General features: G+C 35.9%; 3 protein-coding genes across 3 annotated transcripts; 2 read left to right on the top strand and 1 right to left on the bottom strand.

Annotated features, from left to right (window-relative positions):
* LOC109129513 (putative defensin-like protein 262) lies at window positions 774-1174 on the top strand. The gene is made up of 2 exons (XM_019237775.1): window positions 774-831; window positions 936-1174. The coding sequence occupies exons 1-2, from the start codon at window positions 774-776 to the stop codon at window positions 1172-1174; spliced, it is 297 nt and encodes a 98-aa protein (XP_019093320.1).
* LOC109129514 (putative defensin-like protein 262) lies at window positions 2395-2793 on the top strand. Its single transcript, XM_019237776.1, has 2 exons — window positions 2395-2452; window positions 2555-2793. Exons 1-2 carry the CDS (start codon window positions 2395-2397, stop codon window positions 2791-2793), a joined length of 297 nt encoding a protein of 98 aa, XP_019093321.1.
* LOC104750694 (protein PHYLLO, chloroplastic-like) lies at window positions 2889-13096 on the bottom strand. The gene is given in 29 exon segments (XM_010472532.1): window positions 2889-3295; window positions 3391-3498; window positions 3577-3734; window positions 3809-4105; window positions 4214-4675; window positions 5297-5440; window positions 5554-5721; window positions 5920-6159; window positions 6406-6561; window positions 6643-6754; window positions 6833-6964; window positions 7051-7176; window positions 7535-7693; window positions 7835-7902; window positions 7993-8027; window positions 8030-8291; window positions 8442-8666; window positions 8949-9512; window positions 9635-9733; window positions 9857-10051; window positions 10126-10230; window positions 10566-10634; window positions 10769-10825; window positions 11185-11286; window positions 11697-11813; window positions 11969-12083; window positions 12206-12426; window positions 12527-12742; window positions 12857-13096. Coding segments are annotated over 29 exon segments (5160 nt in total). The 5' UTR covers window positions 13010-13096; the 3' UTR covers window positions 2889-3000.

Here is a 13913-nt window from a genome sequence, read left to right on the forward strand (position 1 = left end):
TTTGATGTCATTTTGTGTTTCTAAATATCAAATTCACATTTTTATGTGAAACATTAAATAGATAAAATGTGAAACAGAAAAATGTGAATTTGATTTTTAGACTAATCCTAAGTTTAAAAATGCAATGAGAAAAATAATAAAAGTGGTAAATAAATGAATAAGTTTTCTTCTTGTTTGTGAAATGTAATTTACTTTTAATAGGTAAATAGGTTATGAAAATGATAATTAAATATATTTTTGGATTAAATAGTTGATTGAATCTTTTATTTTTTAAAAACTAATAGAAAAACATTGGTTCATAATATTCAAATGACATATTTATGTAGATAATAATGAGAAGTAAATGTATTTATTAAAAAAAGTACAGAAGCTCTGTGAGCTCGACATCTCAGATTTTTTGTGAGAGTGCTAATCTATTAATATATAGAGGATTTATCTTTCATTATTTGAAAATCTAGTTGGATGCTCTTGGCTATAGCATTCACTATTTCATATATACTCAATATATGTTTGTATCTCAACTTTTTGTTAATTTCCCTCTACATAAAATACAAGATCAATAAATAATAAAAGTGATTTCCTTAATTGATTTGTATAGGATTTTAACCATCACGCCAAAGATTTTCTTGAATTTTTTTCCACCAAAAAAAAAAGGAAGATTTTCTTGCATTTCAGCTTACAGAAGAACTCTATAATACAATCGGACTTCTCTTCTCTTAATCACTCGTGCAATCAAAAAAAATAAAAGAAGATTATTGAGATTACCATTAGCAATGGAGAAAACATCTCTCAAGCTTGTTTTCTTGTTATCCCTCATAGTCATAGCATTTTGTAAGCTTCTTTTATAATAAATATTTGTTCTTTGTTATATATATATTTTTTGGCTTTTGGTCTTGTATATATTAAAAGTTTGTTGTGATTATTTGTGATGAAAGGTTCGTGTTTGGGTGATGCAAGAGAGATGATGGTGGAGGAAGTGTCTTGCATCGAAGGTAAATGTCCTGAAGGAATGAAGAACTGTAACTGCTTGCCGCAAAGAGCACATATAGAGAGAAATGATTACGGTCAGCCTTGCGATGTAGCTAGTGACTGTGACAAGTTCTGTCCTTCGGAATGCAAGCCTGAAACCTGTTCCTGTAGTTGTGATTTTGGTTGTACATGTACCTGTTATTGAGTATTTAGGAGATTTCTACATATTAGATGCAGAGGAAAGAGAGAGATAACTATAAAAATAGTGTTTTGAATCAATTTATTATTTATTTTTTGAAAACATCAATTTATTATTATTTTCTGAAAACATATCTCTGAAGCTAGTATTTCAATACAGTTAGGATTTGAAACAGGTCCAATCATATGATTCAAAATCTGTTTTACAATTAGTGATAAACCTAGGCCACTTTCGTATGCGGCACTTATAACAGCCATCTTTCCATGCTGCTGTGCCCACCGAGCAATCAGTGCTGCATTCTCAAACCCTCCCACAACACTATTTAATATGCAAGCAAAAATGAAATAATTTACCAAGATAGAGCTGATCTATTATCGATCCTACTGATAAAAAATATAAAGCGAGGCAAGACAAAGTGATCAATGAAGAAATTTGGCATACAAGAAAATAACATATGTTTTGATATTCTCAGGCTCATGTAAATAATGTAAAGAATGAACAGGTGCTTACAACAGCAACTATTCCAGGATGGGCATAATTTTGGTACTTGCTTGCGAATTAATAGTATACAACCCGGAGAAAGGGGTCATTGGATGGACAGACCTGAGACCACAACTGCAGGTATTTAGAACCGGACAACTAGTTAGATGACAATAAATCAAAGAAATAATCAGAGACACGAAAAAATTGTTTAGGCTTTTTAAGCATATGAAGACTCTAGAATGATAGATCGATTAAGCAAAATATAGATCATAATGGGATGTAAAGAACCAGAGCCTCTCTTTTAGCTAATCTTATATGGTCTTTGCTCTCTTTAAACAGGAGGATGAGAGAGCAAATAAAGAAGAACCAGAGAAGCATTCTACAAGTAACTTGAGACGCATACCAGTTTTGGCCCTAGTTTTTTTTTTCTTTAATCGTTAAAAGGATATTTATCTTCCATTATTTGAAAATCTCTTTGGATGCTCTTGGCAATAGCGTTCACTATTTTGTAAATACTCAATATATGTTTGTATCTCAACTTTTGGTTAATTTCCCTCTACAAAAAATACAAAATCAATAAATAATAAAAATGATTTCCTAAAATGATTTGTATAGGATTTAACCTTCACGCAAAAGATTTTCTTGCATTTCAACTTACAGAACTCTATAAATAAGACAGTTTGACTTCTCTTCTCTTCATCAATCGTAACTAAGAAAAGATTTTTGAGAATTTACCATTAGCAATGGAGAAAACATCTCTCAAGCTAGTTTTCTTGTTATCCTTCATAGTCATAGCATTTTGTAAGCTTCTTCTATAATTAATATTTGTTCTTTGTTATATATATTTTTTTGGCTGTTGGTCTTGTATATATTGAAGATTTTTGTGATTATTTGTGATCAAAGGTTCGTCTTTGGGTGATGCAAGAGAGATGATGGTGGAGGAAGTGTACTGCATCGAAGGCAAATGTCCTGAAGGAATGAAGAACTGTAACTGCTTGCCGCAAACAGCACATATAGAGAGAAATGATTACGGTCAGCCTTGCGATACAGCTAAAGACTGTTACAAGTTCTGTCCTTCGAAATGCAAACCTGGAACCTGTTCCTGTAGGTGTGATTTTGGTTGTACATGTACCTGTTATTAAGTGTTTAGGAGATTTTGTACCACCATAGTTTTCTACTTATTAGATGCAGAGGAAAGAGAGATACTATAAAAATAGTGTTTTGAATCAATTTATTATTTTTTTTTTAAACATCAATTTATTATTATTTTTTGAAAACATATCTCCGAAGCTAGTATTCAATACAATTGGGATTTGAAACAGGTCCAATCTTATGATTCAAAATCTGTTTTACATTTCTTTTAGTGCTAATCGGAGCTTCTCAGAAAGCTCCGTCTCTGTATACCTTTTGTGCACTCTTGTTAAGAATTTTCTAAGGGCGAGAACCACGCGAAGAGGGCTCTCGAGATGGACAGCGTGACCAGCTTCTGAGATTTCAACCATCTCGATGATATTGTTTTCTCTCTTCTTGCTTTTACTCATCTCGCAGTACATATTTGTAGCGATTTGTTTGAATTTGACATCATTCTCTCCGAAGACAAGAGAGATATTCGTATCACAATCCTCCAACTCATCCCACAATGACCTATTTTTCAAAGGACATAATGTCATCATCGTCATCAAAGATCATCGCTTTTGAGTTAAGTGATGGAAAAAAAAAAGTTGAAAAGATGAACTTACGGTTGTCTCCCACTGCTTAGATCAGAGAGGAGCTTTGCAACGCTAAGGACATCATCATGTAGCAAGCGGCTTGCAACTATTTTTCTAAAATGTGGGTGCCTTCTCAAGCTAATCATTGCAAAAGTCGTTCATGTGAGTAATCAATTTTAGTCGAGGGAAACAAAAACATCAATTAAGAAAAGTCACCTCTTCCACAAGCCTCCATTGTACCAGCTCTCCAGAAAGATTTCTAGTCCATGGTCAACCATCATTCGTGCTTTAGAATCATCTGTTGCTCTTCGAACTTTCCTTGCCACTGGATCCTTGAGCCCAGGGCTCCCTGATACCAAAACAGCTCCTTCGATCTATAGAACAGCATCAAAGTTCCATTACAAAGATTGTTAAACAAATGTTAAATTCCCACACAAAGAATACCCACCTTGTTGCTAAACATCAAAGCCATGTACAGTGCGATTCTTGCTCCCATGGAATATCCAACTACGGTAACTTTCCCACGAGTAACTTGCTCAATCAACTTATACAAGACCTCCGCTATCATCTCCATTGAGAAAGTTGGGGCTGTCTGAGTCTCACTAGCATGACTTTGTACCCTTGACCTTCCATGACCAGGAATATCGACTGAAATGCATCTCGCAGATCCCGAGATACCCTTCATGATGGAGATCCATTCTTCACCGGTTCCAAGAAATCCATGAAGAAACAAAACTACACTTCCCTGAAATACATTACAGCAGAGTGAAAAAACAAGGAAGCAATTGACCAAGAACAGCTTTATGCCTTTTTAGCTTGGGACATTCAAAATAAAAAACAAGGACAAGCTTACTTCCGCAATTTCTCCAGTGTCGTGGATTCTTATGAAATGAGAGAAACCATCTATATCCACCCTCAGTTCATACCCTTGGACAGCAACCCCTTTACTGGTTCTAACAATAACATCGTTGTTTATCTCAACATCCTTTAGATTTTTCGTAGCATCAGCAGCAGATCCTTCGATAAATCCACTGTTAGGGCTACGGAATATTCCTAAAGTATTCATCATTACATCTTCACTAAGCCATCGGTAAGTTCCAAGACCATGGGCTACAAAAGGGGTCGTTCCTTGCTTCTGCTCTGTTGAAGCTTTGACATTCTCCATCTCCAAATATGATGCAAATAAAATATATGCTGATAAACCTAGGCCACTTTCGTATGCGGCACTTATAACAGCCATCTTTCCATGCTGCTGTGCCCACCGAGCAATCAGTGCTGCATTCTCAAACCCTCCCACAACATTTGGTTTAATAACCTAAGAATTCCAAGTATGGCAGGACAACGTCAACACTATTTAATATGCAAGCAAAAATGAAATAATTTACCAAGATANGTAGCATCAGCAGCAGATCCTTCGATAAATCCACTGTAAGGGCTACGGAATATTCCTAAAGTATTCATCATTACATCTTCACTAAGCCATCGGTAAGTTCCAAGACCATGGGCTACAAAAGGGGTCGTTCCTTGCTTCTGCTCTGTTGAAGCTTTGACATTCTCCATCTCCAAATATGATGCAAATAAAATATATGCTGATAAACCTAGGCCACTTTCGTATGCGGCACTTATAACAGCCATCTTTCCATGCTGCTGTGCCCACCGAGCAATCAGTGCTGCATTCTCAAACCCTCCCACAACATTTGGTTTAATAACCTAAGAATTCCAAGTATGGCAGGACAACGTCAACACTATTTAATATGCAAGCAAAAATGAAATAATTTACCAAGATAGAGCTGATATATTATCTATCCTATTGATAAAAAATATAAAGGGAGGCAAGACAAAGTGATCAATGAAGAAATTTGGCATACAAGAAAATATATATGTTTTGATATTCTCAGGCTTATGTAAATAATGTAAAGAATGAACAGGTGCTTACAACAGCAACTATTCCAGGATGGACATATCTGCTAAGCATACGTAGAGGACATTCCTCAAAATCATCAAGAGTCTCATCAAGTGCCACTGGTAATCCAGTTTCTTCATGAAACCTTATAAGGTCATCTTTATTCTGGACAGGTTCCTGAGATATACATAAAGTTCACCACTAAAGTTATATAAGTAAGAGAAATTAGTTATTTTGGAGTAATACTTCAGAAACAAAATCAGATTGCAATAATTCATACTGTCCCATACCTCAATATATTTTAAATTACAGCTTTTCACTAATAAACCAAACTTTGTAGCCTCTTCAAAAGTCCAGCGACAATTTGCGTCTGCACGGAGTTCAGTTTGGTCACCAACGGCTCTCCTTACTTCTTGCATAACTAAAGCATCTTGAACAGAGTTTACTCGACGACCAACCTGTCATTTTAGGCAGGTTTATCCCCCAGTCAGTAATCAATAGCTTGAAAATTTTCACAGTGAGAAAGCCAACCACCTCAATTTATGCAGGAAAATGCTATATACGTAACCAGCATAAAGTAAAATAATAATCCAGCTATCTTATTATTTGATGGTTGAGTGTAATCTTGTTTGTATGATTAAAAACCGTTGGCTTACTTTAAGTTTAATAGCACTGAACCCTTCTTCAACAAGTTTTCTAGCAACGTATGCGACCTCCAATGGAGTACCTTCAGAATCAAGAAGGGCACATATTTGAACAGAGTGTGGTTGAGCAGAACCATTTTCTTCTTTCTGATAATGAAGTATCCCCAACAAACTAGAATCATGTCTTACTGCCATTACATTTAGAAGAGCCATTTCAAGACCACATCTGACACTCGGGAAAATCGATGATGCCTGACAAAAAGAAGGAAATTAATAAGCCTTCAAATATGATTCCCAGGAAATTATTCGTTTGTAGATAGTTTTCTATTTCTTTAACAAGAAGACTACGAAGATCGAGAACTTTTTTTTTCACGTAGCACGATTGAAAAATGAAGAACTTATTGCACAATAGTCTACTTTGCAATTTCTCCTGATAGAGAGCAGCTGCATGGATTAAACGAATTTCCTTCCGACAGAACTAAGGCTAGGGAAGCTTACATTAATTCCAAGTTCACTCCAAATCCAGGAAGAAATTGAGCCATTTAACAAAGGAAGCATGTAACAAAGTTTAGCTCCATCCATGAGGTGAAGAACTAACTGAAGTTGCCCCTCAACATCCATTAAGTTCTCTACATTACTGTCTAGAGGTGCAACCTGCTCATGAAACACAACACGAGATGTAAGTTTAATATAAGCTAATTAGTGAGAAAAATTAAAAATAATAAAATAGTCAACCTCTCCATAGCCAATACTCCCATCCTCCAAAGTCAAGGAGAGTATGAACCCTTCTCGATGGAATTGAGAGAACTCATCAGAACATATGGTAGGTCTGTCACACAGTTTGACTCTGCAAACAGAGTTTTTATTAGACAAAAAGAAAAGAAAAAAACAGTAATATTCAGATATAGTCTCTGACGAGTTCTACCTGTACTGCGAATATTGTATTCCAGAGACTTGGCAAACAAGTACATTTCCAATCATCGGATGACAAAGAGAACTGGCCGAGATAATGCCCAGCGCATTTTCTGCAGCTTGGCGTGCAAACCTTTCCAAAGTGCTGTGAACGAGTATTCAATGTCAACCAAAGTGCACGAGAAGTGAGGACATGTAAAACCCACTAATAAAACAAAAGCCCAAAATAACCTATGAACGATTGCGTTAGCGTTTATAGAGCTTTCAACCTCCACAATGCAATCCATCTCTTCCACGCTGGGTACAAATAGAGCATCCTCAAGTTCACTTTTCGTCCCAACGTGTGCATACCTCACACTGCATATTTAGCAATTTGGCTGAGTTATTAACTTATTATCTTATTATAAACCATGAGGACCCTATATAATCAAGGACATCGTAAATCATGGAGAACCGACTCGACTACAGGCTAAGAAATAGAGGCAGTGAACAAATTAAATGACAATCTACGCTACCATTTTTCTTGTATGTTCTATAAATATCTGTGCAATGGTCATGCGTATATGAAACAAAATTAACATGTAAAACTTCAAAGTCCAGACAAATCTTATCCATTTTTCTTTTCTCCAAAACCTACATTTTGTAGAGCCAAAGAGCAATAAAATACGCAAAGTGGGAAAGGAAAACATAGTAAAAAATGCTAATATGTTTTTACCCATGTGCCAAACACAAGTTTTCAATGGAAATGTCATGTGATGTATAGAAATACTGATTCAACACGCTAGGCTCTGTTCTCTTTGCAATTGGAAGAAGTCGGAAGATTCCACCACCACGGTTGTTTATCACAAGAATTGTCATTGGTTTCCTTGAAATCCTAACAAGTCAGATTGAACTTCAGAAATTAATCGCTAAACAATATTTGGTGAACAAAAAAAAATCCATGGCATATCTGTTCGTTTTATGAAAAATCCACCAACAGTAAAACTACAACAATAAAGCAGAGGCAAAGGGCTACCTCTGTTTCAAAATCGCCAATCCATTTGTATCATGAAGGAAAGAGATGTCCCCCACCACACAGACCACCTGATATATGTAAATGGTAAACAAAACACATGAGTAACTGGTTCTGATACTTCTCTCACTTCACTCATTAAAGGGAAAAAAAAATCTTACTCTCTTCTTGCATCCAACAGCAAAGCCAGTGGCGAGCTAAGCAACCCATCAATGCCACTAGCTCCTCTATTTCCAGTTACTTGTATATATTGACATGGTAGTTCTGCATTCACCATCATATCTACCACATGAGAATAATTTTCTGAACTACATCCATACATATCCACATCCCTTATTGGCATGCTATTCCCGATGAAAAGAGCAGATTTGGAAGTTAGTGCTTTAGAAAGCATATGTGCAACGTAAGGTTCGGTCAGGGAGCTTTCAGCAGATATTTGAAATGACATTTCCCGGGCAATCTGCATAAAAGATTGAACTATCAAAAGCAGTAAGAGTTACAATAATCTTTCTTGTAATCTACAAGGAAGCATATGTTTCGGACGTATCGAAAGCAGTCATGTTTGATCTGTTAATGCATTTTAAAGAAATAGTTTTTCTGGAGGACATACAGCGCCATCCAATGCCTGTAGATGACCATGCAACTTGCTTCTCCTCCATGGAAATCGAGATTTAAGCACACAATCAGCAAACTGAACAATGTTGCTTTGGACCCTGTGAGTGACCAGGTGTGATGGGTCATGTCGGCATGGATGCTTATCAACCAAAATGTATGCAAACGGAAAGCATTTCGTTAGCACCTGAGAAACTCTTTTACTTGTTATCCGACTTCCAACCTATCATATTACAAACTTAGTCAGAACACATCGATGTAATTAATACCTAAATCACTGAAATCTCAGTTTGAAGTTAGCATGTTAAAAAAAACCCTAATCTGAGATGCAGATAAACGATCTGGTAAATGTTTCACATAGTTCCCAGTTCCTCATATTTATTGGAAACTTCTTCAAGGCATTCCAAACCACAGAGAAAATTTTGAATTGAGATGTACCACAAAATCCCCTACAATACCTTAATCTTAGATGCATGAAGCAAAAATTAAAGAACGGTAGGTTTACCTGGATAACAACATCAAACTCTATCAAATCCCTAACAGAATCTGAAATCAGGGCAAGATCAAAATGATCAACAAAAGCAGGGGACCACTTCTCAAGAAAAGGTTTAAAAAGCTTGCGCAGCCGTACGCCAGACAAGACATCTGCAACTACAGGCCACATCAGCTCTTTAGCCAACAGAAGCGAAGCCCATATTTCATCCTCCGAATGGATAGCACCAATTAGAAAGAGACCCTTCTTAGCCTCTTTGATTACTTGTAAAACCTCATTAATCTGGCCAGTTGTTATACCACTGCTTTCAAGGCTTTGCAACTGAATATATTTTGTGAATGGTTCAGCATTAGACATCCACATGTCTAATCCATTTAAGCAGTCTGATGACCAATTTGTTGGACTACCATCAAGTGGATCTCTAAAAGGACAATTGAGATGTACTGGTCCACAAGCAGAACCAGTTGCCCAATGTAGAGCAGAGTCTACAGTAGTAAGGACCATTCGGACTGGTATAAGATCAGTTGGAGGAGGAAGATTGAAGAAGAATCTGACAAACGAACCGAAGTGGTTTACCTGGGACAGAGTTAAAAAGAATATAAGAAATTGAAAAATATAAGAAATGGAACACCCAAACAAAAACAAACTGGGCTACCGCAAGTGTATAATCTCGAAGAAAGGTCTTATCTTGACCTTACTTGATTAATTGCTTGATTCGCGCCAACACCCTGGAGTTCAGGAGGACGATCTGCAGTAAGTAGTAGCAGTGGTATAAAATCCTCACTGGCTTCAACCACCTGTATTTGTCAAAAATCATAAAATAAATACCCGAAAGAGAGCACAATTGCATTTGGTGAAGTATGTAGCATGCAACAAGCTAATAAAATAATTTAGTGAAGCATAAATGAGTACACTCTGACCGCTGGAAGAAGATTTGAAACGGCAGTTCCTGATGATGTTATAATGACTGCTGGTTTGAGGGATCCTTTAGCATAACCAATAGCGTGAAAGGCAAGAGATCTTTCATCATAGCATGCAAGACACGTTGTAAGGGGATGGTTGGCAGCAGCAATTGCAAGATGGGAAGACCTCGATCCAGGAGCTACACAAAAATACTGTGGCAGTATGTTGTGAGAAAAGTCATTCAAATTTGAGATTTTATTTCAGATGATTGACAAGTTCAGCTCACCGTCAAACCAAGACGAGTGCATTCTTCAATTATAGCTGACGCCCAGACAGCATTGATGTTAGCCTCATCTTTCAAGAAGCTACTCACTTCAGCCTCCGGATTCAGCTGATAGCAAAACATATATATATAGAGTAAAAACCTGAGAATTCATACCCTCCAAGATTCTCACTTTTCGGACANTTATATATATAAAGTAAAAACCTGAGAATTCATACCCTCCAAGATTCTCACTTTTCGGACACTCCAATGCATCCTAATTATGTTTGTTTCTTAAAAATTTGACGCTAACTCGAAAAGCCACAAGGTTCAAAAGTCACCAACCACTAGACAGTTCTGAATCTCTGAGCTTAATTACCGTGAGTGTATGGTGAACAGTCTCTCACAAGCAATACATAAATCAAGCCTAACCATCTAATGGCCATATTTATAGCTCTACGTACCATGTTGTTAGAGAAAAAAACGCCAGGTGAAAGCCTGCAATGGAACTGACATGACGAGCGGATATTTTTCTGCAACAAAAGAATGGCAAAGTAAACCATAAACAATCCAGAACATCTGAAGAAAATCAACTCCAGCGTACGATCAAGGATGATAATTAAATTCTGAAATACAGGGATGAAAATTACCAGGGTAAAGAAGATACCAGTTCCTTGGCGTCAGCCTGATCTATCTCAGAAAATGTGAAAAACCTCATATGCTCCTGCGAAGAGGAAAACATAATGATGAGTGGGATGAAAAAGGAAATTAACTCAACATGCTTCGTCCATAAAATAATTGTAAGTAAAATCCATGAAGGTCAAGCGGGTAAAAATATATTGTAAAAGAAACTTCAATGATTTCACCTGAGACTGAGAGTCACCTAAAGCAGACTCAAATGGAACACGGATTGCTAGATTTTTAATATTTAATGAGTTTTAAGTGACTCTCCAAAGACGAGGAAGATAAAATTCGTGAAGTATACAGTTTGATAAAGAAAGAAAGAAATAATCAGATCTCTTCTTTGCATCTTGTTTAGCTACTTAAAAATTGGGGGACAAAGAACCTAAGTAAAGCGTGTACCATCTCAATTGGATGTATCTCTTTTGCACTGAACTTTGCAAGAGAACTTTTTAAATGTTTGAACCAATGCTCCTCTAAATTTGGGGAGAAATGACAAGAAACCTGCAAGAAAATGAACCAAAAGTGAGAAAAAAAAAGGACAAAGAAGAAACAGACATATCCAGGAATTGTATAGGAACCAATGGCAGCAACCAAAAAGTATTTAACTTTTCATTTAAGTGGCAGATATAAAACGAATCTGCACCAAAGAGGTTTCAAGTAATCAATTCTAAACAAAAGAATTTAGATGAACACAATCGGTATAGGAACACTTTTTTTCACTGTGATGAAGAATGTGAAGATTTAGTTCCCTAATTCCCGTAAATTAATAATCAACTTTGGCACAGTTTTGCGTATATTGTTTAGTTTCCTCAATGAGATAACACAATGCTACATGAGTAGGAAAATGCTTATAATTGTTTTCAGAATCTTAGCTTTAATTGAAATAAGAAAATGTCGGAACAGAAGCATACCTGAAAAAAGGATTTCTCATATGAACTAATCATTTGCTCGAATCTGTAAGAGAGAGAATCATTCCATGCTAGTGTAACTGCTAATATAGAGATCTCCTCACGCTCATCTAACTCAATCTGTTGAAATTTTGACAATTAAATTATTTACAATGTAAGAACACCTGCTACAAGCACATTAACCGTAACCTTAGGTCCAACTTAGATACTAAAAACAATGAGATAATTTAGTATCACGTAAATCAAGTAAAGTGACACAGTCAATGCTACTTCACCTGAGGAACGAAAAAGTAAGAAGAGCCATCCTTGCTATTTACACTAGATTGCTCGTTGAAATCAATATCTAGAAATCCATAGGCCGTCACCATAGCTGATTCATCTGAAAGGAATCTGCAGAAGTTAGTTAGCTTAACTACTTAGAAGTGAAATGTAGCACTTTAGAACATGCATACATCATAGAATAAAGCACATTCTTACTAACCAAACTAAGTTCCAAAAGAGAACATGCTTACGTTTTCCTCATGCTATGTCCATTGGAGTCGATTGAAGACGGATGAACGAAAGAGAATGCATTCCCAATCCCAAAAACCCCGTGAGGTTCCTTTACATAGAGTGATTTATAAGAAGGCTCCACGGTTTCCTTGGAGAGGAAAAACACAGGAAACACACCGGTAGTAGACGTTGGTTGAGAGCAAAACCAGAACAATGCTTTTGCCCTTGGAGGCACAGCCACCTACAAATTCAAACACCATATTAATTTGATAAAACATATCTGCATCCACAGAAGCAAAAAAAAATGAACAGGAAAATGCGTAGATATGATGATTCAATACTTGAAACCGCAAGACGCCACAAGATGACTTAGGAGGATTAGTCTTCAATTCGTTCACAGCTTCTTTGAGACTCTCGAGTCCAAGCTCAAGAGTCAAAGCTGGAGGCAAGGTACGAGTCACACACACTTGAACCATTAAATCATCATCCAAATTCACCTCTAAAGCATCATCTCTACTCACAATCGGACCATCGAATTGAACTCCTTGAGCGACGACCTAGACCAACAACAACAACAACAACAACAACAGCAGAAAACCAAATCAAAATCGAATTCAACACACCTCGATGTTGTTCTAATTGGGAGGCAAGAGGAAACAATCAAAACAAACCTCCATGTTTCTTCCATGAAGAGAAACACGAAGAGACTCAGTGAAAGAGGAGAAGCGTCGTTCTCTGCTGCGTCTGAAGGAGCTTCTGGAACTGTAACGAGGGATTAGAGAAGGAAGAAACGGAGGATTCGAGACTATAAACGAAGATCGCATCTTCTTCTTCGTCTTCGTTGTGAATTTTGAGATTGTGGATCAGTGGATGATGATGATGGTGAGACTCAGAGGGGTTTTTACAAGGTTTTTTTTGGATAAGGCGCACAGGATTATTACTTTATAGATGATATGACTAATTAATTACGATTATGATTAATGACCGAACCAAGAGACCGTTACATACCGGGAATAAACCAAAACTCACAACACATTGATTATTTGAATTTGCTTCTGGTTTGTGGAATTATTTTGGGATTTTTAACGGTTAAGCATATCTAGCTTTTTTTTTTTTTAACAACAAATAGAAAATAGAAAAGATTAAGTTAAGCATATCTAGCTCCTATGCTTAGATATGCAAGCCTATAATTATAGGTAGAAAGAAACATATTTGGAGAACCATAATTAAAGGAAAAAAAAAATTTTTTTTGGAGTAATAATATATTATTGATTTTTGATTTTACAAGGTTATAATGTCGGTTTTTTAGTTTATAACTAGAGTTTATATTTTACAATTAAATGATGTGATATGTCATTTTGAGTTTATAAAGGAAGGCTAGAGTTTAGATTTTATAATTAAACAAGATTATATGTTGGTTTGAGTGTAGAAAATTAGAGTTTTAAATTTTACAATTAAATGAATTTCTATGTCGGTTTGAGTTTATAAAAACGGAGTAGAGTTTAAAATTTTACAATTAAACAAGATTATATATCGGTTTAGGTTTACAAATGAGAAATGGGGTTTAGATTTTATAATTAAACGAAGTTATATGTTTGGTTTGGATTTATTAATGATAATTAGAGTTTAGTCAGTTAAACAAGATTTTATATTGGTTTGGGTTTAATTAAATTAATATTTTTGTTAATGATTGTTTAAGAAGTATGTTTTTTTTTTTTTTTTTTTTTT

This window comes from Camelina sativa, chromosome 16, assembly GCF_000633955.1.
Source record: "Camelina sativa cultivar DH55 chromosome 16, Cs, whole genome shotgun sequence".
Lineage (NCBI taxonomy): Eukaryota > Viridiplantae > Streptophyta > Magnoliopsida > Brassicales > Brassicaceae > Camelina > Camelina sativa.

Excerpts from the sequence above, each read along its gene's own strand:
- LOC109129513 (XM_019237775.1), top strand. The coding sequence starts at position 774 with ATGGAGAAAACATCTCTCAAGCTTGTTTTCTTGTTATCCCTCATAGTC. Across the intron at positions 832-935 it reads CCTCATAGTCATAGCATTTT|GTTCGTGTTTGGGTGATGCA; the intron begins GTAAGCTTCTTT and ends TTGTGATGAAAG.
- LOC109129514 (XM_019237776.1), top strand. The coding sequence starts at position 2,395 with ATGGAGAAAACATCTCTCAAGCTAGTTTTCTTGTTATCCTTCATAGTC. Across the intron at positions 2,453-2,554 it reads CTTCATAGTCATAGCATTTT|GTTCGTCTTTGGGTGATGCA; the intron begins GTAAGCTTCTTC and ends TTGTGATCAAAG.